Genomic DNA, 25,525 nt, shown 5'->3' with positions numbered 1-25,525 from the left:
CCAATCATGTTTCTGTGTAGAGACTGCTTTCAAACGGCACTCTGAGTTAGTATGGAAACTGATATGATATGCTGAATATCCTATTTTTTTATATGAATCAGTCACTATATCCCTAAAATGTAGATATTCAAATTGAAACATGGTTGGTTATTTTACAAAGGACACAAAGGACACAGTGGACTAGCCTTGTGCAGAATGCATTTGAATTTGATTAATATATCATTATAAAAAAATATATTTTTCCCATTTTTAAAAAGCAATAATTTAATCATATTTCATTTGAATATTGGTACGTTCATTACCTAAAAGAGAAACTAGGCCTCGGGAAGAAAAAACATTGCGCTCAGTTTTACGCTAAAAATAGAGTCGGAAAAATGAGGAAAAAAAGCCTTGAAGATCAAAGCTTGTTCAGACTCGGCTTGACAGGAAGCCATGCAAACACACACACAAACACACACACAAACACAGAAACTCACATCTGCTGCACATTTATTATGTGTATACGCACTCACAGACATTAAAGCCCCCTTACATACACATTTCATTACATTGAATGTATGAATTCTTAAAAGTATATTCCACTTCCTTCCTCCCTAGCTCTCAAATTTCTCCCAATGTTTGTCCCTCTCCCTCACTCACTCACTCACTCACTCACAGACACACACACACACACCTCACACACACACACACACGCGCGTGCGTGCTTGTTATCAGTCACACGGAGCTCATTGCAGAGCCCCGGGGCGATAAGCCTGAGCGTGAACGGTGTGTGAGAACCCCCCACCTCCTTCCTCCTGAGCTCCTTACATAACACATAACCACCTAGCCCTCCAGGGGTTGCCAGCAACACACCGCAGAGTGTGTGTCTGTGTGTGTGCGTGTGTGTGTGTGTGTATGTGCGTACATACATGTACGCAGAGATCCCCACCTAAGTGAAATCCACAGGACCTGAAGAGCGAAAGGGATCACGCGTGGTGTAAAAAGCTCAATAATATACAGCGTGATCCCATGTTTTATTCACATGTTGGGATATTGCTGACAGATCTGCTCAGCCACAGCAACACACATCTGTACCTGTCCAACACTCGCACTGCTGTTTCGCCTCATGCCACATTTTGACAGAACATTAACTAACCGCGGAACCTTTGCATGTTCCGTGAATCATTACTATATGAAGAACGTGCCTCCATGTGGAACAGCACTGACACGTTATACCATTAACCACTAACACATAACCAGCCATTTAAAAAAAGTCAGTATAGATGGCAGTATAGATTCTTCGAGCCGGAGAATTCTCACATGTGCTCTGTGTGGGGGTATTTTTAGACCAGATAATTTATGCAGCCCTGTCACCTAGATAAAATGAGGTTTAATATTCTCGATGGAAAGTCATCTGTTGTTTGGCCTTCCTCATTACTTCCAGGTCTTGAATCTAAATGCTGCGAGGGGAAGGGTGGCCTGCCCTCTGTCGTGACTCATTTAAATGCTAAGGATGCTTTTCTCCCTCCGTCCTTTTCGTTTTTCTACCCTCATCTCTTTCGCTTTCTCCAGACCCTTTTTTCTCATTTTCCTGTCTCATTATTTCCTCTCGCTCTCCTCTTTTCTTTTGTTTCCTCATGCCTCTCGCCCCCTCTCTCTCTTTTTCCACCTTCCATTTCCCACTGCTCTCCTCCTTTTCTCACTCATGCCGCATCCCGTCGTCCTCTTGTGCTCAGTAACAATCACCTCCATCTCCTTCACCGGAGAGTTTTTTGCCTTCTGCTGCGCTCCGTCCGCCGGGACTCCGTGTGATAAACAGCTCACCGAACTAACTATTCTGCGTTTATGTAATGAAGCAGCTAATGAAACACGCTCTCGGGGCAGCTTCGAAAACTCCATTCCTGTCAAAACCAATTTCTGCTCAACACCGAGGTCAACCAAAGGCCAAGTTAGAGTTTGTCTGTAGCTCTGGGAAGAAACAGCCCCCGTGTCCTTTGCAGTCACAGTCGGTGGGATGTCATCTAGCAGACTTTTCTTAAAAATGAAAATTAGCCTCTCCTCCAAATAGATTCCTCAGGCTCGGCGATAACTGCGTTGGCTTGGTAATTATTCAAGTTTTGCTTGGTTAAAATGAAATCCTTACGTCTCATTTATAAGCTGCCTGCTGCTACACCTCATACGGACGAGACAGATGGCAGATGGCATAATCTGAGGTTGTCTACAGGCATGGAGGCTTGGAGGCCAGACAGCATGTAGGGTCCTCCAGACTGCAGAGGGAGGTGGCGTTACACCGTATATACCTCATCACACGTACTCTCAAACCAGTACAGTTTAAGGTCACCTGCATCGCCTGAAAATGGGACAATAAAGCAGACCACAGGCTCTGGGACACTGGGAAGAAAATACTGATTATTCTGCCCATTGCAGCAACACTGGGGACGGGAGGTAAAATGACAATCAACCACCTCGAGGGGAAAGTAAAGGACAAAAAAAAGCTTTAAAAAAATATGAATTTCCTTACTGGATCTTTTTCATCCCAGCTTGACATTGGGTTTTGGTCTATTTACATTTGCAGCAAAAAAATGTGTGTGACCTTCCAGCGTCAGTGCAAACTTTGCAGGCTGGTTCAGAGCAATCCACTGAGTTGGTGACAGCAGCTGATTGATGACGTTTACAAAGTCCACGTCTGCAGCGACGCCCAGAGGGTCCTTCGGAGTAGAAGTAGGACACTGCTAACAGTAAAGGTAAAAGTGGCCGGATGGGATTCTTACAAAAAAGAAAAGAAAGGAAATTCACTCAAATGAAAATGACAGACAGGCCATCAGGGCACTGACCTGAGGACAGAAGTGAAATGACAGAACCCACCTGAGAGGACATGGAGCTCTGAGAGGGCACAGTCATCATTGAGAGCTGTCTGGAGGTCATTAGACAGATAATAAAATGGTTTTGTAGAGTTTTACACTGAACAACATAGAGGAATCTATAATAATATGAATGAATTATCCAAATCGATGCAAACAAATCAAATGATGAGTCAGGTTCTATGTGCAGTTTACACAGACGACGGTGGCAGAGTTCTCACAGAAAATTCTCATTGTTAAGACAATGGACTCCTGATTTGACACAGAGCTTATTAATCTACTAATCTAAATATCATTAGCTCCATAATCATTAGTTTAAAGCCGTTGAGTTTTATTGTGTTAAAATGAGAAGCTTGTGTAAGGAATCAGGAAAGAAGTCAGCATCACCAGTTGATGCTCAATGTAGACAAACAAATATAAAGAAACAGCCTTGTTTGTCTATTGTAGGGCAGAGATAATTAGACCTAGTAATTTGCAACCTACATAAATATACGTTCAAACATAACTTGAATGCTAATTATAAAACCCACTTTAGTTATATAGCCACATTATTACGCTACGTTAGCCTTATACGACTGCAGGTAGACAAAAGCGGGTGACCTACATGGTAGTAAACAAGTGAGCTGTACATAATGGGCGCAGTTTGTATTAGAGGGGATAATTAATTCATTCTTTACATCTTACCTCACGTGTTTTTTTGCTTAGGCAAAGGCTAAAAACAGAAACTAATCTCCACATTCAATGCACAATCGCACAAGCATTATCACTGATTAGAGTTTATTACCTTTTTATTGTCTCTTTGTTGGTCTGTTTGTTGATTTGTCAGCAGGATTAAACCAAAACCTGGTGGTGGGAGGGGGCATCACGGTTAAGGGGAAAACTAAAAAACCTTTTCTGCAGATTTGATAAAAAGGACAGATAAATAAGGGATTACGTGCAGATTGTGATGTAAACCAAACAAGACATACTTATGGTGCTGAGATCTTGCACAATTTAGTACAGATTTGAGTTTTCCTGTTATTTTTCTTTAAAGACTTAGGCTTGTTTAGGTATGTGCTCAATTTACCATTCTTGAAATATATGTAATCCACAGTCATATATAACCCTTTATGTACAATATATTTAAAGTACGCGACTGTGTAAATCATAGGAGTCCATTGGTGGCTGCTCTGTACAGTTGTGCGTCGATTCAGTGATTCAGCGTGCGACTCAGTACCTCTGCGTGGCTGCTGCCCACATCAGATAAAACACTTAAACAATTACTGTCTTATCTGCTGTGGTGGGAGAAGAGCTTGTGGCCTCATTAGAACCAGATTAGAGGGAAGAACAGAGACCAGTCCCCCTCGCTCTTGAGTCCAGCAGGCCCTCAGGTGACACTAACCACATTACAGTCTTCACAGAGATAGACGTAGTGATAGTCAAATATACCCAGCATGTCGTCCTGTGGCTGGGAAGCACCACACTGTTCTCCATCAGAGGCCTCACTCACTCCGATCTTAGTCGTGCTGCTCCGAGATACTTACATGGAAAAAACGGCTCAAATGTGGAAAATAAGAGTAGTTTGATTTCAACATCAGCAAACGCAGTTCAGGAACACGACTATGACTAATATGTGATAACACCACTAAACCCACTTAACAATTACTAAAACAAAAGCTGTAATAGCAATTTATGTCTGAATGAAGATGAAAAAAAAAGAATATCAATACAGCAGCGAGGCAGAAAGGTAGAAAAAGGGAAAAACTCTGGGCAGAAAGAGGCTCCGACTTTCACCAGCCTGCTCTCACATCTCCTCCTCATCCTCCTCTTTGTCTCCATCGCTCTCTTTCATATGCAGACAATGCGAAAAGACACTCAGAAATACAACAATTGCATTTGAAAGAGTGATGAAATCTTAATGTCGTCTTTGTACTGTCACACACACTCTCCCTCTCTCTCTCTCTCTCCTACTCACTCAGCCACACTGTTTCTCGCTCTGTCAGTTTTTATTATTCTGCTCTGTACTTCAGCTCGCTGCTTCTTCTCTCTCTCTCTCTCTCTCTCTCCCCCTCTCCCCCTCTCTCTCTCTCTCTCTCTCTCTCTCTCTCTCTCCCTCCCCCCTCTCTCTCTTTCTCTGCAGGGCAGTGAGGGCTGGCTGTTTGTGTTGCAGGCAACTAGTGATCTCCACTGTAGCATGCCCTTACATTTCTTCCAGTGTTTTTTTTTTTTTTTTCTCCCACTCAATACCGGAGTTGTGTGAGAGTTGTCATTGGTTGTTTGAATTCGCTCTGACAGCTGCTGACAGGCCCTGTGGCTTTATTATTTATCTAATAAACAAGCAGGCAGCTTCAGCATTTAGAGCTGTTGTAAATGTTTGTGTTGATGTTATGCACCACAGGCCTGACAACGTTATGATGGACAACACTGGGAGATAGTTTATATGTCGGGACTTTACTTAATGTAAAAGTAGGACTTTTTCTGACATTTGTGCTTTTCCAGTTTTGTGAACTTTCCTGACAGATTCTCACATGGACTCACTCTGACAATTTCCTGACATCTTACTTGGGGGTTTGGAGGATAAGTTGCTGAAATGTCCAAAGTAACTGACAACGACATTTCCCATATTCAGTCCCTCTGGAAATGTTCAGGAACATATATCTGGACTTCAGTGTATGTCTGAAAGCAAATTGAATGACTCCCTTGACTTGTCCACCAGGAAGTAATATGCTTTTAGTAAACTGTCCTGATCATATGCTAAAGGAAATGACCATTTGTGAGCTTATTGGCACACTGGTAGCTCACCTGGTTTCTCTTCTTTCTCCCTGTCCTTTCCCGTTCACTCTCACTATCATTAGAAAAGATTGTAACCATGATAAACTAAATACCAGCGAGATAATGTGTTAGCAGAGTCATTGTGAGCATATTCAACTCAGCAGTGAACTGTTGACATTCCCAGTATATGTGGAGTGTGGTAAATATGATGTAATTTTCGTTTTCTGCTCCCTCTCTGTTTAGACCATGCTGACTGCCATCTCGATGAGTGCCATCGCTACCAATGGAGTAGTGCCAGGTGGGTGAGCAGACGCTGGCACCACACAGCCATCACTGTTTGACGCTGTCCGCTTCTAGATTTCTCCTTTCGCTGATTGCTTCTGGCATGTTGCACCCAGCACAGCTTGATATCCCCAGAAACATTAAACGCCTTAGTCTGGGATCTTGTGCACTTTAACATGTTGTCGCGCGGCATTAGATACACAAAATAAAGTACTGGCCAAGTGCCTGAAATGTTGAAGTAAATGTATGTATTTGAATCTGCCTGCAAACACAGTAATGTGCACATTAAGCAGTAGTTGTATTTCAAAAAGTGAGTTTACATGGTGAGTGCGTCTGAGCAGTTGGTGTGGACAGCAGGAGTTGGTGCAAAAGAATCAGGCTTGTAAAGAAGTGTGAAACTGTACATCACTTAAAACACTACATATCCCTGTAGTAACTGGGACCAGCCTTAATGCTGCTGCTATGTTCTGATTGAAGTCTTTATCTATTTATGTTCACAGTGTTAGAAAGTACGAAAAAGGAAAAAAAAAAAAAATTGCTCAATTAATCAACTACTGTAAAACAATGTGACCAAAGAAAATAGGTGCAACTACTGAATTAGCTTAATCAATCTATGAAAATTATAAGTAAAAATCTATGAATTTTATTCATCTTTCAAAAAAAAATTATAGAAAACTACTGGTTGTATCTTTGTTTTAAATTAAGGGCTTTGAGCTGTGGCTGTACAGATTAATCTGTTATTTTATGCTAACCCTTCTTATTTTTTTAATTACTTAAGTTAACTGACGTTGTTGATGTTCAAATTGGTGGCATCCCCCTGACAAACCTGAAGAGTGACAATAATGTGTCATTAAAATGTAACTTGAAAAAGAAAATGGAATTACCAACTATCCTGTACACATAATCAAATCATATGGAGTGATGCATATCAGTTGCATAGATTGATTAACGATTAAGAAATAAGTAGGATGTAAATCATATAAATATTTACAGATTAACATTACATAGATATATTAATATGTTTTGGTGTTAATGTCTGTGTGTGTGCGTTCGCAGCTGGAGGAGCCTACTACATGATATCCCGTTCGCTGGGCCCTGAGTTTGGGGGAGCCGTGGGGATCTGTTTCTATCTGGGGACCACCTACGCTGGAGCCATGTACATCCTGGGGGCCATCGAGCTTCTCCTGGTGAGAAACATCCTCTTTACTCCTCTCTCAGATCTGTCTCTTCATCAGGGCTTCATCATTTCTCAGTTTGATAATGATTGAATCCATGTAGCGTTGTTCAGAGGAGAGGGATCAAGATGAGTCAAGGCTCAAACAGCCGGTTGTGAGACATTAAGGATGTGATTAAACCCAATAACTCGACAAATATGCAAATGTCCATATGACAGCACACAAACAATCCTGAAAAGGACTTGATGCATATACTTTATTATAATTTCCCAATAAGTAAATCACATCATATAGATTGTTTAAACCTCACTGGTATGTGTCCCTTTGAGTCAGTTCCTTTAGCTCTTATAGTTCCACCAAAAACCACTCAAACAAAATCTAAGATAATGAAACTCAACCCTCATCTTCTATCTTAACACAGAATAAGATAATCGTGTCACGTACCCGCATATTCTCAAAATGTGCTTACGTTTTACAACCTTTTTAGGTTAAGATGAATTTAATATAGACCCGATAAAAGGGCTCAGTGATCACAGTGAAATCAAGCTATTCATCATTTCAGTTTACACATTAACATCTGTAATCATAGGTCAAGTCCAAAAGACTTGAAAATATTCTGGAGTTATACATCCTCCCAGCTGCCATGTTTGTTTATATGTCCGACTGTAAATTAACAGCAGAGACAGATCACGGCCCAGCGGGTGGGTTCATGTTGACATGAGTAGAGAACGTCAGCCTCCTTGAAATGACATCCATTCCAAGCTGATTCATCCGTGGAGTGGTCGGACCAATGTGAGCTGGAGGGGAAATGATGGGACGGTGTCGCCAGGTTAGAGAAGGGTGACCACTCAAATCACAGCTCTTCCTTCACATCGATGAACCTTTGAACGCCACGCTTTACGATTTTGTCAGAGCAATAACAAGGTGACAAAAGCTGCTTTCAAAAGGAAGTTGTGTCACAAGGTGGAGCTGGTTGACTCAAATGCAGGAGCAGATTTGAGTGAAAAGACAAAGAGTCCTTTATAATGGGCAAGTGTTAGGAAAAGGAACTTAAAGCAAAAAACAGGATCCAAAGAACAATGATCAAACCTCAACCTGCAGGGAAACACATGGGAAACTGGGAACGGGAGCAAAGCACAACGCATACGAGCAAAACTAGGTGACAAAGAGTAAGGGAGTCACAGAGAGTTAATACACAGGGGATGAGTGAACACAGGTGAAACACATTTGGAACAGGTGCATACGATCACAAAGGAGAGGAACAGGACAAAGGCAAGAAGTAAAGAGACACACACAAGCAGCACAATTTCAAAATAAAACAGGAAACGGACAAATCAGGGAAAAACCACGAAACACAAACCAAATCCAAACCCAAGAAAAATGTCCTTAATCCGAAAGCTGTTTAGCCTCAGGGATGTGTTACTTTCTCATGGTCAGTGGATTTGAATCTAAATCCAGTTTGTCAGAATATAATCTGAGAACACCCTCTGATACTCCTGTAATCCTTGATGGCATAATTATGTGCTGCCTAATAACTGACACTTCAGTGTGGTAAAATGAATGGTGAATTAGTAAATGCGGCAAAGCCCCTGTGCTCCAATTAAAAAAGAGAAAGTGAGCGCTGCACCACTGTGTTCCGCGTCTCTGTGAAAATACTTCTCTCCTTCAGTTTTATTTTTCACCTCGGTTTCACTTTGAAGCTATTTTTTCTCGAGCACCGTGTTCTTCAACGTGGAATCTGATAAATTGATGAAATGCAAGGATCTTTCATCTCGATCTTCATTTCTCTCCTCCTCCTCCTCCTCCTCCTCCACCTCCTCTGCTCTTTTATGAGACGCTTCTTCCACTGCAGCCCATGCTGCATGGAGCATGGGGTAATTATGCAAATAGCGGGAGATCAAGACACTGGCGGAGTAACAAGACCACTTTTTGAAACAGCTCCCGTCACTTTGGTCTCCTGTTATCAACGTCCCAGAGTATATTTTATTTTTGTACCCCTGTATTCTCCTTCTGGATTCCTCTAATGGATATGCAGAGTTTGATCATGCCTAGAGGTTAATTCTGTCTTCTGGGTCAAAGCTGGCTTAGTTTCCATTGTAAAATAACAATCCCTGCAGAATTGTAAGGAGCGGATCTGGAGAAGGCTGATTTGAATGTGTTTCATCCTTCCACCCGAGCTAAGAACACAAACCGATGCTGCTATTTTGGGAAGCACGAGCGGTTCACAGTGGAGCAGGAGATTTGTTTGCCTAGTGATATGCTGTTCTTAGCATCAGCTTCTCCAGCCAAGTGGCCGAAGCTGAGGCACAAATCCCCGCTCGTCCCTTTTCATATTCTCTGCTCTTTGTGGTGATTAATCAGTTTGGGTGGAAACCAAGTGATTATATAAAAAAAAAGAGAAATTCCCATGCTTATGTAACAGCCTATCCGTGAATCATCTAAAGCCGATGACAGATACTGACGGGATAATTAGGGGTTTACCGTTTTATGTACGATGGAGCTATTCTTAGATTGGCCAGTACTAGCAGCGTAATAATGGCAGTTCATTTTGAATATTAATACCATGCTTGAGTTCTTTAATTAAACCGAGTTAAAATAGCAGCCAATATTATGTGTGCTGCTTCCAGCTCCATCAGAGGACTGTTAATGTGAGCATCACATGCTTTCACACTTCACAGAGTTGTCCTCCTCAATCACCTCATCCCTCGCTGCCTCTCTCACCTCTCTGTTATTACATTTCTGTGTGTGAAATTTATTAAATTCAGCAGTAAACAAAGAGCAAGAGGAGCAGGCTTGTGACCTGAAATCTGCCAGTTTAAAATCCCCAGACAGGCCAGAGGGGGGGAAGTGAGGAGGGGAAGTGGATGAGTTGCATTCCCTAAACAACTAGCACCGAGATGCCCTTGAGCTACGAAGGAGATCGTATATAGAACCTTTATGAGAAAAATGCAGGTGTGATATCCCCGGACACATAATGGTTAAAAAATTGAAATTGAATCTCTGTATTTCAGATCTACATATATCCCGGAGCAGCCATCTTTCCCCTGGAAGGCCTGGAAGGTGCCGAGGCGGAGGCTGCCCTGCTCAACAACATGCGTGTGTACGGCACCATCCTGTTGACCTCCATGGCCACGGTGGTGTTTGTCGGCGTCAAGTACGTCAACAAGTTGGCCCTGGTGTTTCTGGCCTGCGTCATCCTCTCCATCCTGGCCGTCTATGCCGGCGTCATCAAGACCGCCGTCGATCCTCCCGACTTCCCGTAAGCAAAGACATCTCACGACAGAATATAAGATCAGCCAGGATATAAAAACCACAACACTGATATAGATGGAAACACCTGGACGACAGCACACCAGATGTTTGAGCACAAACACTAGGTTTGATTGATCTGATACTAGACAGCCATCTGCTGGGAATAAAATTGTTTAGTATTTGTTTCTCCTCTCATGTTCCAGTGATACTACCGCGCATACAAATAATGATCTATTTGAACACTATTTTTAGAATATATTATTTAATTTTCAGGCTTTTCCCTTGTAGGAAAACTATATTTGTTTATAATGTATTTTATAGTTGGGTCAAAGTCATTATTTGAGCATGTAATTACTTCCTGCTTTACACTGAAATAGTCATGAAGATACTTAACTCAACAGTTTACAGCCCAGTTCAGAGCATCTTTAACCTCCACTCATACAGATGAGCTGTGGAGCCATTGTTGTTCGATGCTGAAGTTTGAAATTTAAATCAAACTACATCCTCAGCTCTGTCAGGTTTAGTTTTTACTTACTAAAAGTTTAGTTTACATCTATTTACATCTATGGTTCCAAATTCATTATAATTCTTACATCCACCCGCCAGCCGCTACAACAACTCCCCCTTCAGACATGTTGTGCCTCTCTGCTCTCCAGTGTGTGCCTCTTGGGGAACCGCACTCTGGTGTGGAAGACCTTCGACGTGTGTGCCAAGACCGTTGAGTCAGCCAATGGGACAGTCACCACCCAGCTGTGGAGCATGTTCTGCGATTCACCCCTCCTCAACGCCACCTGCGACAAGTACTTCGTCGAAAACAACCTGACTCAGGTCCAGGGCATCCCGGGGGTCATGAGTGGAATCCTGGCAGGTTGGTTCATTCCCTCTGGAAGTAAAGGAAATGTGTTCCTGTTCCTTAGAGGTTTTCCTGTGGATACTAATCATAGTGAAGACAGTTATGTCCATCATAAGATACAAACTGTGTTTTTTTTTTTAAAGCACCTCTATGCAACCTTTATACTTTAGAACAGCAGCTGCAAAATGAATTCCCTGGTTCACAGTCTTCTATGTAACTTCAGTGGCCACGATCTCCTGTGAGAAGTGTGCAACTGATGGTTCAAGAGTAATGTTTAACTTTACATCAATTAAAAAGACTAATAAGTCAATAAAAGCCTGTTTTAATCTCTGATATTCAACGAGGAAACTTTTGAAATACTAAACTGGGTTTGATGTATTTGTCACAGCGCCTTCTGGTTCGGGAAGCAGGGGATCATGGGTAGTGTCTACCGGTCATTTGTCTTTCAGTTAAGTGAGTGGACTAAGCAGTCAGAGCTCTGGTCAACCCATTGACTTGACTTTTTTCTCTCAGACACTGGTGCCTATCAGAATCTTGCTTGGCTGCAGAGGGCGCTGTTGCTCTGTAAAAGTGACATAGTGTTGCTTTAAGATGTGGCAGTGTCTTTCATTCTTTTATTGATCTTCAAAGGAGGGTGATTATTTTAAGGTCATGATTTCAACATCAAGTTTACACGAAACACTCACCTGTTCTTTCATTCCTCCCCACATCCCTCGCATCCACCAAGAAAACCTGTTCGGTAACTACTACGAGAAGGGCGACCTGATTGCCAGGAAGTACATGGACTCAGTGGAGGAGCAGGACCAACCTCTGACCAACTCCAACCGCTACGTGTTGGCCGACATCGCCAGCTTTTTCACGCTGCTGGTCGGCATCTACTTCCCGTCTGTGACAGGTGAAACTTCATGTGTTCTCCTGACTTTAATCAAATAACACTCATGTTCTTCGTGTGAGAGTTTTGTACCCGGCACTTATCGTGAGACTATGACCTGAAAGACAAGGTTTTCTTCAAAACTCTGTTAAAATGTGAACTCACTCTGCATCAGAATCTGTGTCATACGTGTGTAGGAATAAATGGACATTCTGCTGCATTCTAACACACACGTGTTGTTTTCATGTGTGTGAATCACTGACCGTGTTTCCTTCTCGACAATCTGTTCAGGGATCATGGCTGGCTCCAACCGCTCCGGTGACCTGCGTGATGCCCAGAAGTCCATCCCCGTTGGAACCATTGCAGCCATCACCACCACCTCCATAGTCTGTATCCTCTCGCTACTGCCCCCTGCAGGATAATAAGAAGCGGTGTCATATTTTTTAGAGCAAATATCATATGAATGGACAGATTCTCACAAGTTAATGTGATAATGTGACCTACAACTTACTTATAACTCCTTATTTTCCTAAACCCTGATGGTTTTACTTATTTTCAAGAAATCTTTTTTCGGTCTTAACCTTGGAATTTACTTTCCATCGTCCTCATACGGTATTTTGTGTTGTATATTTTTATTTTCCTGTCGTCTCTTGGGGACTACACACAACATAAAAACTCTACGTGATTACAGGCCTCTTTATCCTCTGAGGCAGCCATGTTGAATGTCTCTGATCTATCTCGCGCTAATCTGCTCAGGATCTAACCCAATTTGATTAGGAACATCTAATCGCATCACTGAGCTGCCTTTGCAATCACAAGTTAATAAAGCAGAAGGATATTAGTTACAATGTCACTGATCTCTGAGATATTATCCCAAACTAAATCGATTGATGTCTTTCCTGGCAAATCAAGGTAACTGATTTATCAGATCATCAAATGCATCATCAAAGTTAAGGCTTATCATTTTTTTTTGTAAATTAAGCTGATCAAATATTGGATATCCCCCATCTGAAAAACATAACCCCCTGTCTGTGTGATAAATTTCCTGATCCATTACTGTTCAGACATGTCCAGTGTGTTTCTATTTGGTGCCTGCATCGAGGGCGTGGTCCTCAGAGACAAGTAAGTATTGGTGTTGTGTTATCTTTGCTACAGAAAGTGCAACAAAGGGCTGAGATGTCATGTGTTTGAAATGGCAACCTTTTCCCCATCTCCCTTAGGTTCGGAGAGGGGGTGCATGGGAACCTGGTGATTGGCACGCTAGCCTGGCCGTCACCGTGGGTCATTGTGATTGGCTCCTTTTTCTCGACCTGTGGGGCGGGGCTTCAGAGTCTGACAGGAGCTCCTCGGCTCCTTCAGGCCATCGCCAAGGACGGCATCGTGCCCGCCCTCCGGGTCAGTCTGAACGCTCATTTACATATCATGTGCATAATGTGTCCGTCCTTTCGAATGATGACTGACAGGAGAACTCATTTCAAGCAGCCATATTTGTAAACAGCAGTTGTGTTTTCTGTCGTCCCTTCAGATCTTCGGCCATGGGAAGGCCAACGGAGAACCCACATGGTCCCTCCTGCTGACAGCTTGTATCTGTGAGAGCGGCATCCTCATCGCCTCCCTGGACGCGGTGGCTCCCATCCTCTCCATGTGAGAACTGAAGCGATCGCCTTATGTGCTTTCATGTCTAAGAACAAACTGCAGGAGATCTGGGAGCAGCCAGTCCCCGGCTGTTCCCTAAATAACACCAATGTACTCAGGGTTGAATTCGTCACACAAAAAGGAGCAGATCCCTGTTCTGCTTAGGTAGTACATACAAATGCCAGTTCATGTGACGGAAACTGAGCCAACACATTCCTTGGACTGCTTTGGTGACATCTCTCTGTTTTATCCCAGGACATATGAAGAGTTTTAGAAGCTTTAGAGTGACTTTCTGTGTTTGTGTCCCCTGCAGGTTTTTCCTCATGTGCTACATGTTCGTGAACCTGGCCTGTGCCCTGCAGACGCTGCTGAGGACTCCCAACTGGAGACCTCGCTTCAAGTTCTACCACTGGTCAGTTCAGCAGATACAGAGGGCTCGGTTCTTGTGTTTGAACCAATTTTCAAATCCTGAAATGTGTTTGTATCTCTTGCCCTCTGTCTAACTGCATCTGTCTCTCTCTCTCTCTCTCTCTCTCTCTCTCTCTCTCTCTCTCTCTCTCTCTCTCTCTCTCTCTCTCTCTCTACGTATCCAGGGCCCTGTCCTTCCTCGGGATGAGCTTGTGTCTCACTCTCATGTTCATCTGCTCCTGGTACTATGCCATTGTCGCCATGGTAATCGCCGGCTCCATCTACAAGTACATTGAGTTTGCAGGGTGAGTGGAGTCCAGCCCCCGGAGAGATTGGATACGCTGGCGGCTTTTTGGTTTTGCCTGGCATGCGTGTTTCTACTATATTTAAAAAGTGTGCGATGTCCAAGCCCACAGCCACAATCGTTTTAGTCTCTTTAGTTTAAAAGAGAGATTGATGTTTGCATTTATAGCCCCACTGCTTGTTTTGGGCTTTAGTCGTTTATGTAAACATACTCAGAACATCCTCTTTATAATATCAGTAAGATAAATATCTCATTCTATACATTTCCCCCCTATTTGTAATCGTTTTTCTCTTTATAGACATTTTACATCCCTCTAAAGTGTTGCATCTCTATCACGAAGATGTTGCTGGTTCAGGCGAACTCTCACAATGATGGTTCAAAAAACTGCGTCTGTACTTAAATATTTTTGATATAAAGAGACATTTTCAGACTCCAGTCCAAAGTTCCCTCTCAGTAGATCCTCATCGGCCTCCTTACCCCTCAGGTCCGCTCAGTTATCCGAACCATGCTTGTGATGGAGTAGCACAGAGCCGTGTGCACACTGAGTATTTAACTGCTGTGATTCCCTGTGCTGAGTGACATTATGCTAACTTGACATTTACCGGTGACGCTCAATCCCTACTCGCTCGGCATAATGTGACTTGTTTCAGTGCTTCAGCTGATGAATAAAGCTATTGTTGGTGTTTTGCTCTGTGTCTCAGAGCGGAGAAAGAGTGGGGTGACGGGATCCGAGGTCTGTCCCTGAGCGCTGCGCGGTACGCTCTCATGCGGCTGGACGAGGAACCCCCGCACACCAAGAACTGGAGGTATGAGACCCCCCCCCCCCTTCGTGTCCCGCCATCCTCTCACGTGTCCACGATTCACCTCATCTCAGATGTCAAACTACATTAAGTGTTTGTGATTCCATATTAACACATCAACCCATCAACTCATGCTGTTTTTCTCCGTCTCTCTTTCTCAACTAGGACTTTTACTTGGCCAACTCAGCCATTTCTTTCTTCATGCCTTCATTCGACTCTTCTTGCCCTTTTCTACTTTGTTTGCCTACCTCCTTTTTTTCTGCCCTGTATTTTCACTTCCTCTCCCCTCTCTACAGGCCCCAGCTGCTAGTGCTGGTCAGTACAGACAGCGAGCAGAACGTGGAGCAGCCTCGTCTGCTCTCTCTGACCAACCAGCTGAAGGCAGGAAAAGGTCTAACCATCGTGGGCACCGCTCTAGAAGGCACCTACCTGGAGAACTACAGCCAGACCCAGAAGGCCGAGCAGGTCGGAGCCATTCAACTGTTAAATCATTCAAATTCTCAAAACAAAAGAAATCTCCACTTTATTCTTGACAATTACAGGGATGACTACTGTATATGGACTTTTAGAAATTTACCTTGGTTTGATACTTTAGGTTTTTCACTTGTTATCTTCACCTCGGTAACAACTGTTCTCTGCGTCCCATCATTATAGGCACTGCATAAACTGATGGAGACTGAGAAGGTGAAGGGCTTCTGTCAAGTGACCGTGTCGTCGAACATGCGTGACGCTACATCCCACCTGCTCCAGGCCAGTGGACTGGGAGGCCTGAAACACAACGCTGTGCTGGTCTCGTGGCCGCGCAACTGGAAACAGGGAGACGATAATCAGACCTGGAGGAACTTCATTGGTGGGTCACAGGGAAAGAAAAGGAAGAAAGTGATTCTCTCCAGAAAGGACGGAATCTGATTTGTGTGGCTGATATTTTTGAATTCAGTGTTTAGGTGCTGAAGCAAATCCACTTGACAAAATCTGAGTAGCTCAACCTGCTATTTAACCTCTGCTGAGAAAAACTCAGGGTTCCCACGGTACCTGGAAACCATGGAAAACATGGAATTTATTTTTTCATTTTCCAGGTTTGGAAAAGTCATGGAAACTGAGCAAAAGTGAACACTTACATGGAAATTGAAACAGTTATCCTGGAAAATTGTATTGGATGATGTGTAAAATAGTAATAAAATGAAGCTATTGAGCACAGAATTAAGATAAGTTTATAAAAACCCTTTACATGTGAACAGCTCTTACTGTAGATAGAAATGGATGATCCCATGTTGTAGAACATGCTCTTGGCATCCTATCTGGTATATTTGATGTTGGAATTTGATGAGGCAACCTGGTGATATGGACTTTAAAAGTATAGTTTCGGATTGGTGGACTTCGGGAATAATAACCGAGAAACATTACTCGCGATCTCAATAGAAGAGTCAAATACATGCATTTCCCAGCGAACAGGGGAGCCTTGACATCTACAGTGAAACTTCTTATGCAAGTTTATCCTCAAATGTAAGAAGCTGTGTTTCAACTGTGTGATAAACCTGGGTTTATCAACGTTAGTTAGTAACCTGTGCAATCTTGCTAGCTAGCAAGCTGCAACTTGCTAGCTTCAGCTTACACTAGAATTGTTGACTTAATTTTTACCTTGCTTTTAAAATACTAGAACTATGTTTGATCCCCATATGTATTTCACTCATTGACTTTTCCTAAAACCGTGTTATTCACCACATTTAGGGGAGTTTGTTTTGAATTTGGATTCATTAATGATGGTTAGCAAGCACATGCAGTGCAATCTTGCTAGCTTGCGTTGCTAGCTAACTACCAATACATTTTCACATTAGGCTGTGACATTACTTCTATACTAATTGACATGACCAGTCTAGTCTTGATCAATTTTGTAACATTCATTCTTATATCTACTTTTAGCTATTTTGTGATTTTTCGTTTTTACTTTAAAAAAATGATACTACTAAATAGGAACATTTGGGGTGAGACATTTTTGAGGTTGCTGTACTGAGGAACCACAGGGGAACCAGCCTTATGTTTTTCCTTTTAGGTTCATTAGTTTGATTTACAAAAGCTTTTACAGAGTAAGGGTAGGCATATTACCTCTTCTACGTAAGACTCATAATCTCAAATGTGTGATGCATTACAGGAGTGAGTGACAATGACACGCTGTAGATTCAGGATGAGGAAGAGAAGAGGGGAGAAGATGAAAGAGGAGGATTTACAAGAGTAGAGGATGACAGAGGAAAAGGGAGAAGAGTGGAGAGGAGTTGAGAAGAGTAGGAAGAGAAGACAGGAGCGGATACGAGAGGGGAGGTGTGGAGAGAAGAGGACAGGATAAGATAGGAGAGGAGTGGAAGAGAGAACAAATATCAATCCCAGTGCTTATGTGTCTCAAAGTTCCCGTTCAATAAATTGTTGGTCATCTACAGATTGTTGCATTATTTCATGCATTGATATATCAATAAGACATAATCTCTAAGCATTTACAATGTAGACTTGACTGGCACATCTTTTAAATCAAGTTAGTAGTCAGGTGTCCTAGGGGGTTGTGTTTGTGAGGGGAGGGGGGCGCGGAAAGCTTCAGGGGCCTATAGATCATTACTTAATATGGTACCTGGAAAATCAGGAGGTAGCATGGAATTTTTTTTCAAGGCAAGCGTGGGAACCCTGAAACTGTCAAAGGAAAATCTGACTAATCATGCAGTGTTATGTTTTTAAAGACGGGGGGATATATCCATACATAAGAGGATGTGATTATGCAGCAGAATTATTCATCACAAACAGATTTTTCTGCCATATGAGCATAAAGTGGCTTCATATAAGTGTCAAAACTTCCCATTGAGGTCAACCACAGCCAAACAGCTAAATCCCCAAATAGTCTACGCTCACGCTCGCTGCATCTGTTTTTTTCCGTTTCCACAGAGCTGGTCAGAGAAACCACAGCTGCTAACCTGGCTATGCTCGTGCCCAAGAACATCTCGGCCTTCCCGTCCAATGGAGAGCGCTTCACTGAGGGTCACATCGACGTGTGGTGGATCGTCCACGATGGAGGCATGCTGATGCTGCTGCCCTTCCTTCTGCGACAGCACAAGGTACTGAGGAACAGCCAGTGTGAGAGAAAGAGACCAAAGAGGTTTAGACCTTAAGCACAAACTTAATGGTAAATAGGGTAAATACAGGCAGATCCAAGCTTCTTACAGATTACATTAAGAAGTTTAATTTAATGTTTATTTACTCTGAGGTGCGTAGAAAACAGCTTCAATCATGGGACATGAAATAAGGTTTACAAATGACTTAGTCCTTAACTACAGAATGTTTAACAATTTATATTTTTTCTTTCTCAGGTTTGGAGGAAGTGCAGGATGCGCATCTTCACCGTGGCCCAGATGGACGACAACAGCATCCAGATGAAAAAGGACCTGACCACATTCCTCTATCACCTCCGTATCGACGCCATGGTGGAAGTTGTAGAAATGGTTAGTTAAATGGTCTCGTGTTAAACCAGTAAGCACGTACACAGAGACACATCTATGAGCACTTTAATCTCGGTGGTTACGTAACGAGAGGAGCCGACCTGCCTCTGGCTTGTCTCGTTGCTCCAGTAAACATGATAAGCATTGTTCACAGGCAAGGAGCCAACGTGGATGCATGACTGCCCCTGACAGCCGCATTACTGAAGCCTGCTGATTGGTGTAATCACACCATGAAGCACAGAGTGGGTTAAGGCCTCCGAATATTTTAAACAGAGTACTTGTCAGATTGTCGGGCAGTAATCTAAAAATGACATCTTTCCCAGTTTGGAGTCAGGGGAAAACAATTCAACGTGTAAATCCACTCAGAGCGTGACCAGGTGTCATTTCTCCAGTTTTTTAATATCCACATTATCACTTCAGTCACTTTCCAAACTCAACATCGTGAAAGCATTAGAACAAAGACAGTTCAAAGTGTGCTCCCCTCTATCCTCATGTAGAATCATGAACAGTTTTTTTTTTAACCCAGCGTTTCAAGAGTGGCTCTTAAAAACAGATGTTAACATATTTTTATTTGAGATTTGATCAGACGTAAGAGAACGATAACAAAACCAATAAACCTTTTTCTTTCCATTTTCACTGCAGCACGACAGCGACATCTCAGCCTACACGTACGAGAAGACCCTGGTGATGGAGCAACGGTCGCAGATGCTTAAAAAGATCAACTTGACCAAGAACGAGCGGGAGAGAGAGGTAAAGTTCTGTGGTTTATAAAAGCTCATAAACTTCACATGACTTGACGAGGCGACTCGGAGATGATTCGACTTGACTTGACCCAACGTGACACATCTGCCCCTCGGGACAAAAAGCATATCCACAGTTAAATCTGAGCAGGACCATCCATCGCTGTTCACTACAGGCACTGGTTTGCTTTTGTGGATGGAAGCATGATGGTGTTTTGATCGATGTAGAAAATAGAAAATATTGATCTCACTGTAAGGTCTTTCAAATTCTGTTATAATGCTTGATCCTCTGTGTCAATACAGTTAATATATTACAATAAAATCATCCTCGCTTTTACTTTACATGAATCAGTGAATCCTTGCGGTGAGATCAAGGACTTGTTTTGCTTTCCCTTTAAAAAAAAAAAATTTCGTAGCATAAAACAACATCTCAGCCCGAATCACTTCTTTCCTCTCCCTCCTTCATTCGTCTCTTCACAGATCCAGAGCATCACTGATTCGTCCCGCGGCTCGATCCGCCGCAAGAACCCGGCCGCTGTGACCACCCAGCTGAGCGTGACCGAGGAGCCGCCAGCAGCCGCCAAGGAGGAGAAGCCTGAGGAGGAGGTAGGATCAGGGGCTCCAGCAGCCGACCCTCGTGTGTGTGCTCACATTTAGGAGATTTCACACATGACGAGGAAAGATTGGAAAAATGTCCAAATTGAGTTGTGAGATAAATAAAACCAAGAGCCCATTTTATACAGTTTTAAAATAAAGAATCATCAAACAAAACCTAACTCGATAAGGTGGTAAAGTACAAAACAAAGTAACACACACATAAAACATGTTCATAAAAAGCTGCATTGACAAAATATAAAAACTAATACTCTTTAAGACTTGAATAAATATTATCAATTTTGGAATAGTTGGATGTTTGCTTCCTTGTTGAGACTTTGTTTAAAAGTTTGATACAGGTATAATGTCTGTACAGTTAAAAGCTGGTTAGCTTAGCATAGCATTGAGACTGTAAACTGGAGGAACCAGCATCCACCAACCAGAACCTCTGAAGCTTTATTAAATCTTCCAATCAACACTTGGAGTAGACTTGTCAGCACTTTACATTTTTTAAATCATTGCTTAAATATATTTTTATAGGAAAGTTTTTGAATGCCTGATTTTCAAATGTTTTATGTTGTTTAGCTCATTTCTGTTGAGTCTTGTTTTGTTCTGTGTTATTTTATTCCCATCTTTTTTCTAAAGCACTTTTTAACCTTGTTTGGATAAATGCTATAGAAATAAAGTTTTATTAGTATATATACAATAGTTGACATAGTTATGTCTTGATTGTCACTTTCATGCAAAGAGTTTTGTTTCCTTTGTTTTTTTGCTCAGCTGCAAAGCTGCTGGCAGTAGCTTGATATTCAGCACAAAGATATGAGTCATAATGGCTTCAATGGTTTCATCTCACTCTTAGCAAGAAAAGGAATCAATCAGCATATTTTTCAAGTAGTTGAACTTTTCCTTCAACATACAAATTTCAGCCCGAAGTAAAATCATTTGATTCCAGAAATTAAATCTTCAAGTACTCCTCAAATCTCAATTTTTCACCGGACATTGTAATTATTGTTTTCTGTTCTTCAAGATCTTTGCTGATTTTCTTTGTTGATTACCCTCTAATGTGACCTTTTTGAACTTGGCTATATAAATCCCAGTTATAATGATTATTATTGTTGGATAATATAATATTTCTTGTGAAATGATATCACTGCTTATTCTAAAAAAGAGAAAAAGATATGTAGAGTTGAACAACACATAATTCTTCTCAATCCCGCTTCTCCCTCTCTCTCTCTCTCTCTCTCTGAACACTGTTGCTCTCTGTGCTTTACCTGCTTTCCCACCTCAACCGGGACTCTGTGAACCTCCCATGTATTGTACATGTAAATCCACGTCCGTCCTCTTTTTCCTCTCGTCTCATAGTCAAAGTCGGCCTCTTCCCCTGTGTCCCCCCCTGCTCAGGTCCAGCTCATCCACGACAACACCACCCCGGCCAGCCCCGCCACCCCGGCCACCCCACTGACCCCCGGAGAGGGGGCCCAGAGCCCCGGGGAGCAGGTCCAGATGACCTGGACTGAGAAGTGCGACGGGGAGCCCGACAAGCCGCCCGGCGCAGCCACACCCGGGGGGGCCATCAAAGACATCTTCAACATGAAGCCGTGAGTGATGCTCAGTGAACTTTTACCTGTTGTAAAGGTGAATAACACTCCGACAAAAAGAGCCTGGAGTTATTTTATCTGTTCTGCACAATATACGAGCGAAGACGCCAGAACGCTGTTAAGGGTGTTTAGGGTTGTTTGATAGAATTTGGAATTTGCAGTTTATTCATGTGTTTCTCTTCTTGCCATGCTGCAGTGAGTGGGAGAACCTGTAAGTATTGAAGTTCCTACAAACCCCATTCAGTCCATTCACATCTCATACTGACCAAGCTGGCTACATGAGCACATGAGGGTGGAATATTTGTGGGTGAAATATTTGTGTGTGAATGAGCATCTGTCACCCCGACCAGCTTGGAATCATGAAATTCTGCGTAACATACTTTAAAATAAAGAAAAGACTGTTTATTCAGGCCTTCGTCAGTGGGAATGAGCTCGACCTCCTTTGCTCTTTGCTCTTCTCTCAGGAATCATTTCAATGTGCGACGCATGCACACAGCGCTCCGGCTGAATGAGGTCATCATCAAGAAGTCCTCAGAGGCCAAGCTTGTCCTCCTCAACATGCCCGGGCCGCCCAAGAACCGGACAGGGGACGAGAACTGTATCCTTCAGCCTGAGAGTAGAGGGGTTAACTCACATGGTGCAAACAGAGCTGCCTTTCCACAGAGCAGAGCATCTGCATCTGCAGCAATCTCTTGTTTGTCCACTTGGGGGCAGCAGAGTCCCGCTGTTAACAGAACACTGCTATATTAAAGTTAATAAGATGAACAGTGTTATATTTCTTTTGATTTGATATAAAGGCTCCACTATGTTCACCAGCTAGACGTCATATTGGTCTTATCATGGTTACATTTATTGGGTTTAAAATGAAAAACAACACTGCAAAAACAGTATCAATAAAATAAAGTTGCAAAAAGAAAAAAATGAGCTTAGTGACCCTTTAAAACCTCTTTAAATTATTATAAATAATCAATATAATAAAAGGGCTGTAGATTATTATTATGAAAAAGTTCTGGTCTGGACCTTTATATGAAAAGTACCCTGACATATCTTATCAGTCATGTGATCCCTGTTGAACGTTTGATTGGCTGCTTGCTTTGTTTCGCTTCCTCCAGTTTCTTTAACTCCTCTCCCTCAGACATGGAGTTCCTGGAGGTCCTCACCGACGGCCTCAACCGGGTCCTCCTGGTCCGCGGAGGCGGCCGCGAGGTCATCACCATCTACTCCTGAAAGAGCAGCCCCCACCTCCCCTACCAACCCCCCACCCCCCTCTCTACCCTCCCCTCAGCCCCCCTCCCTGTGTCAGCCGAGCTCCTTCATCAACGCTGCCTCATCATCACCATCACGACCGTTTCTTTGTGTCAGATCCTCTCCCAGCCGGCCGACAGCTCCGCCCAGCTCCAGCTCCTCTCTGCTCCAGCTCCTCTCTGCTCCAGCTCCTCTCTGCTCCAGCTCCTCTATGCTCCAGCTCCTCTCTGCTCCAGCAGCTCTCTGCTCCACCTCCTCTCTGCTCCAGCAGCTCTCTGCTCCAGCAGCTCTCTGCTCCAGCTCCTCTCTGCTCCAGCAGCTCTCTGCTCCAGCAGCTCTCTGCTCCAGCTCCTCTCTGCTCCAGCAGCTCTCTGCTCCACCCCCAGCAGACCGACGAGCAGCATCACACGCTCCGCTCCCACACCCGTCATCCTAGTCTCATAAGCTACTCTCTCTGTTGGGGGCTCTGGACCAATTTAGATGCTGCGTCTAGATCTGTCCTTCGAGAGACTTTTTTCTTTTCTTTGGTGATCTGTCTGAGTCGGAGGTCACTCAGTGAAGAAGAGGAGGAGGAGGTGTGTGTCTGTGTGTGTGAGTTGTTGGCTGAGGTGTGAGCGCACATGCATGTTTGTTTCAGTCTGAAGATTCTTCTTATTTGTGTTGATTTTATACGAGCGAGACGTGGAAGCAGCTCCTGCTCTGAGAGAACGAGAGCTGCGATGAGCTCTGTGCAGGTTGTTGGTTCCGGTGTGGTGATCAGACACTTTCAGTCAGGACCAGTGGCTGGAGGAGGAGGAGGAGGAAGAGGAGGAGGAGGAGACAGCTGCGTATGAACTGTGACATTCACATCCATGTTCAGAGGAGAAGACTGAACCAGCACGTGGATCAAACCTGCAGATTTATCTCCACCTTGATCAGTTCCCTTTTTTCGCATGAAATCCTCACAAGCGCTAGTGTGTGTTTCTACTCCATCACTTGTCTCTCCACCCATCCTCCTTCTCAACTCATCTCTCTAGTGGCTGTTTATCCCTGTCGCCACTGTTAGTGCCAAAAAAAAAGAAAAGATTCAACAAGGCTATAGCTTAGTCTGTAGAGATTGACACGTGATTAAACTGTGAATTGTGCGTTTCCTCGCAGGAGGCCGGTGTGATAGTGGAGTCAACGCCACTAATCCCCCCCCCCCCTGAGGAGATCATCATCGCCAGCACCCCCCCCTTGACCCTCGTGTGGATCACTGTAAATAATGTACAAGCTCTGGCGCGTTGTTCAGTATGAGTGTAGTATTTTTGTGACATACTAAAAAGCTTCTAGTGGAGAGGAAACATTCCGTCGCTCAGAGAGGCGGCTCGGAAAAACTTTACATCTTTATTTATTGGATTTATTTATTTATTGGATTTATTTATTTATTGGATGGCTTCGGCTCCCCGTCATAACCGTGACCACGACGAGCACCTGCACCCGCACTGCGCCGGGAAAAAACTGCTTAAAAAGATCACCGATAAATGTTATTTTTTCATCTTATAGAGCAAAATATATGTATTTTATGTTAATAGATAGAATTTACACATATATTGATGAGATCAGATCGTTGTATCTCATCTTTCTGATTGTCACTCAAAGATCTATCGCTGTTTTTGCCAAATTTTAGAGACATACACGTGCCATATCAAAGTATTTTTCAAAGAGACATAGTAATTCTATTGGATAAGTCAGAGGGACAAGAGGTGTGTTGGTGCAACTGGTGTGTTGACGACGCTGTGGTTAGGAAGTGGCCCTGGAGCTGATGGAACCAGATGTTCAGACAACAGTGTGAGTCACATCAGCTCGTACAGATGTGTCTGAACATCTGTCCACTGGTCGTCTGCAGGGTCCAGTCTGAACCAGTAGAGAGGACAATGGCTGCTGGAGCTGGGAAACTCGCTCTGTCCACAAGACTGAACTCTATGCAGTAGATTCTCCAGTGATTTTATATCCTCTAGGTTGGCTAAGATTAGAGCCACACACACACACACACCACACACACACACACTCACACACAGACACACACATGTCCCTGACTGAATGACTGGTGAGAAAAATCATATTTAGGTTTAAAAGAAGAGATTTTAAAAAAGTGCATCTTGGAAGGAATGTGCAATAGTCGAATAAATCCGGACTCATGTGATCATGTTATTTATTTTTTTACACATATATTTTGTATATGTAGATTTCGTAAGTGTTCTAAAAAAAAATTCCAGAACCATCTCACTCTGACCAAGGACAGCTGTCACTTTACTTTCAATATCTTTTGTTTCTTTTCTCAAAGAAACTGTTTTTGGTCATTTTGCACTTGTAGTAGAAATATAAATATAAACAAATACATATATATATATATAGATATATCTATACATATATATATATACGATATAGGAAAGCAAAACAAATTAGTTTGTAGAACTATTTAAAAAACAGTATTCAGTGTTTTTAGTGTTGCTTGAATGTCGGACCGTATGTTGTGAATGCTGCTAGTATCAATAGATTTATTTGTACTGTAAATAACTAGAGCGACTTTAAAGAGATAAAGGGTATAGACATACATATCAGCGGTGGGGGGGGTCGTCTACAGGACAAGGACCTGGAACCATTTGGCTCGTGATCTCTGGACAGGGTTTGCTTTTTTGTTTTTATTAGAAATCGACACAGAAAACCTTGATGCAATATT

General features: G+C 42.9%; 1 protein-coding gene across 2 annotated transcripts in view; it reads left to right on the top strand.

The window, feature by feature from the left end:
* The window catches only part of slc12a5a (solute carrier family 12 member 5a), a 128,154-nt gene extending 105,348 nt beyond the window's left edge, over window positions 1–22,806 (top strand). Inside the window, exons 5-26 of one of the 2 annotated variants that reach the window (XM_053431876.1) lie at window positions 5,835–5,889; window positions 6,930–7,060; window positions 10,060–10,307; window positions 10,957–11,168; window positions 11,881–12,048; window positions 12,316–12,414; window positions 13,089–13,146; window positions 13,245–13,419; window positions 13,550–13,668; window positions 13,973–14,071; window positions 14,253–14,372; window positions 15,073–15,177; window positions 15,468–15,636; window positions 15,826–16,021; window positions 18,097–18,266; window positions 18,519–18,650; window positions 19,290–19,397; window positions 19,868–19,993; window positions 21,350–21,579; window positions 21,776–21,790; window positions 22,044–22,177; window positions 22,715–22,806. In XM_053431876.1, the coding sequence (XP_053287851.1) occupies window positions 5,835–5,889; window positions 6,930–7,060; window positions 10,060–10,307; window positions 10,957–11,168; window positions 11,881–12,048; window positions 12,316–12,414; window positions 13,089–13,146; window positions 13,245–13,419; window positions 13,550–13,668; window positions 13,973–14,071; window positions 14,253–14,372; window positions 15,073–15,177; window positions 15,468–15,636; window positions 15,826–16,021; window positions 18,097–18,266; window positions 18,519–18,650; window positions 19,290–19,397; window positions 19,868–19,993; window positions 21,350–21,579; window positions 21,776–21,790; window positions 22,044–22,177; window positions 22,715–22,806 (2,961 nt within the window). Of the gene's footprint in view, window positions 1–5,834; window positions 5,890–6,929; window positions 7,061–10,059; window positions 10,308–10,956; window positions 11,169–11,880; window positions 12,049–12,315; window positions 12,415–13,088; window positions 13,147–13,244; window positions 13,420–13,549; window positions 13,669–13,972; window positions 14,072–14,252; window positions 14,373–15,072; window positions 15,178–15,467; window positions 15,637–15,825; window positions 16,022–18,096; window positions 18,267–18,518; window positions 18,651–19,289; window positions 19,398–19,867; window positions 19,994–21,343; window positions 21,580–21,775; window positions 21,791–22,043; window positions 22,178–22,714 lie in introns of both variants that reach the window. The other variant, XM_053431867.1, reaches the window with a different exon arrangement.
* The last annotated feature ends 2,719 nt before the right edge of the window (window positions 22,807–25,525 follow it).

Source organism: Pleuronectes platessa, chromosome 2 (assembly GCF_947347685.1).
Source record: "Pleuronectes platessa chromosome 2, fPlePla1.1, whole genome shotgun sequence".
Taxonomy (NCBI): Eukaryota; Metazoa; Chordata; class Actinopteri; order Pleuronectiformes; family Pleuronectidae; genus Pleuronectes; species Pleuronectes platessa.
Note: the sequence above shows the minus strand (reverse complement) of the source record. Positions and strands in the feature narration are given on the sequence as shown.